A 1,764-nucleotide genomic window follows, 5' to 3' on the forward strand; every position below is an offset into this window, starting at 1 on the left:
TGATGTTTTGACGGGAACTCCGAGTGATTTATGGCCCGTGTAGGCGTTTAGGAATATTCTAGCCGCATCATAGGAAAAAAATTGAAAGAGGGAGTTGTGGTGAATTCGGTTATCATGATATGAACACGCTCCCTTTAATTATTATTTTTGAATTTTCGCTTCCTTACATTTGAACTTGCCTATTACGGTGTTTATTGTCATTCGTTCGTGCTTTGCTTCGACATTGCTATGCAGAATTGATGCTTATGTATCTTAATGTGACTTATGTTTGTAAGATCGGGTAGATTGTCTGGTAACCACATAGCACCGTGTTTTTTATGATACTCTTGTTGTGTTGATTTTTTTTACTCAATAGCAAAAGAAAAAAATAAAGAAAAAATATACACATCCTGGACCCAACGTGCACCGGTCATGTGTGGCAACGGACGATGAGATGGGTCTCATCGGTCAATGCCAGCAAACAGAGCAGCGGCAGAAGTCTCGAGAGACGAGAGGACAGCGCCCATTTCAAAATTCAAAATTCGAACCACCACCACGCCCACCACAACACCCCCACCTTATAAACCCCAACCTCCAATCCTCCGTCCACCATCCGCCGCCCCCTTCCTTCCTCCAATACAACAGAGAGATCGCGCCGCCGGGGGGAGAGAGAGAGCCATGAGGAGCGGCGGCGACGTCAGGTCCTTCTTCCGGCAGCAGAAGGCCTACTCCGGCGCGGCGGCCACCAAGCCCACCGGCGGCGTGTCCAAGAAGGCGGCGCACCACCACCAGAAGCAAGCGGCGACGCGCCCGACGCCAGGTACTCCGCCGTACGCCCAATCCCAACTCCGCCGATTCGTACGCCTGCGCGGATTGACTGCTCGATCGATCGATCTGGTGTTTATTTGTTTTTTTTTCAATCTGTTGTTGCTTCTGCGGCAGATCACGGCGGCGGCGCCGACGCGGGGAGGGAGGAGGCGGAGGACGCGGAGAGGAAGGCCAGGGAGTTCGACATGGACATGCGCTACGGGCCCTGCCTCGGCCTCACCCGCGCCCAGCGCTGGCAGCGCGCCGCCGCGCTGGGCCTCGCCCCGCCGCCGCACGCGCTCTGCTCCGACGACCAGCCGTGCCTCTGGGAGGGCCGCGTCTAGACTAGAGCATCGCCCCAGGGCCCCGTCGAGTCACCGATCCCCGCCGCTGTCTCCACCTGCCATTCCTCGTGGTTCTGCCTACTGCTTCTTCTGTAGCCTTGTGGCTTCTTCAGTCTTCGTGTTGTCTTCAGTCGAGTTTCCTCTGTACTTTGGGTCGATCCTGCTGGGTGCGTGCGATGCCTTGTGATCCGACGCGATGATGTATTAATCTCAGTATAATCTTTGCTGCATCTTTTTTTGAGCATAAGTACAGACACAAACGCTCATATACACGCGCATACACTCGCTCCTATGAACGCACACACACACCCTACCCCTATGAGCACCTCCGAAAGACTGAGCCGGCATATCATCTTGAGATTTACGAAGTCACCGTAGGCGTCTCGTCGTCGACGGGAACGTCTCCTCCCACTGAAAGCGTATCGCCGGAAATCCTGAAATAAATTCGAAAGAAGTCCACATCACCCCCTGTGGTTTCAGAAACCGGCTAACCCACCCCCCAACTCTGAAACCAGTTAACTAATCCCCTGAGATATCTAATACCAACCAAGGCACCCCCTAATCGCAATTAAAGTGGTATCTGCCGATGGTTTTGCTTGCGTGGTTGTACAGGATGGCCACGTCGGCTTGGTAG

General features: G+C 53.6%; 1 protein-coding gene across 1 annotated transcript; it reads left to right on the forward strand.

The window, feature by feature from the left end:
• Nucleotides 1-530: 530 nt before the first annotated feature.
• On the forward strand, nucleotides 531-1,371 carry LOC119287379. The gene is made up of 2 exons (XM_037566919.1): nucleotides 531-799; nucleotides 922-1,371. The coding sequence occupies exons 1-2, from the start codon at nucleotides 658-660 to the stop codon at nucleotides 1,128-1,130; spliced, it is 351 nt and encodes a 116-aa protein (XP_037422816.1). The 5' UTR covers nucleotides 531-657; the 3' UTR covers nucleotides 1,131-1,371.
• Nucleotides 1,372-1,764: the final 393 nt, after the last annotated feature.

The sequence above is a fragment of the Triticum dicoccoides genome, chromosome 1A, assembly GCF_002162155.2.
Source record: "Triticum dicoccoides isolate Atlit2015 ecotype Zavitan chromosome 1A, WEW_v2.0, whole genome shotgun sequence".
In the NCBI taxonomy this organism is placed as follows: domain Eukaryota; kingdom Viridiplantae; phylum Streptophyta; class Magnoliopsida; order Poales; family Poaceae; genus Triticum; species Triticum dicoccoides.

Bases quoted from the DNA above. Each gene is read 5' to 3' on its own strand.
- LOC119287379 (XM_037566919.1), top strand. From the start codon at position 658: ATGAGGAGCGGCGGCGACGTCAGGTCCTTCTTCCGGCAGCAGAAGGCC. The intron at 800-921 runs GTACTCCGCCGT...CTTCTGCGGCAG, and splicing joins GGCGACGCGCCCGACGCCAG to ATCACGGCGGCGGCGCCGAC.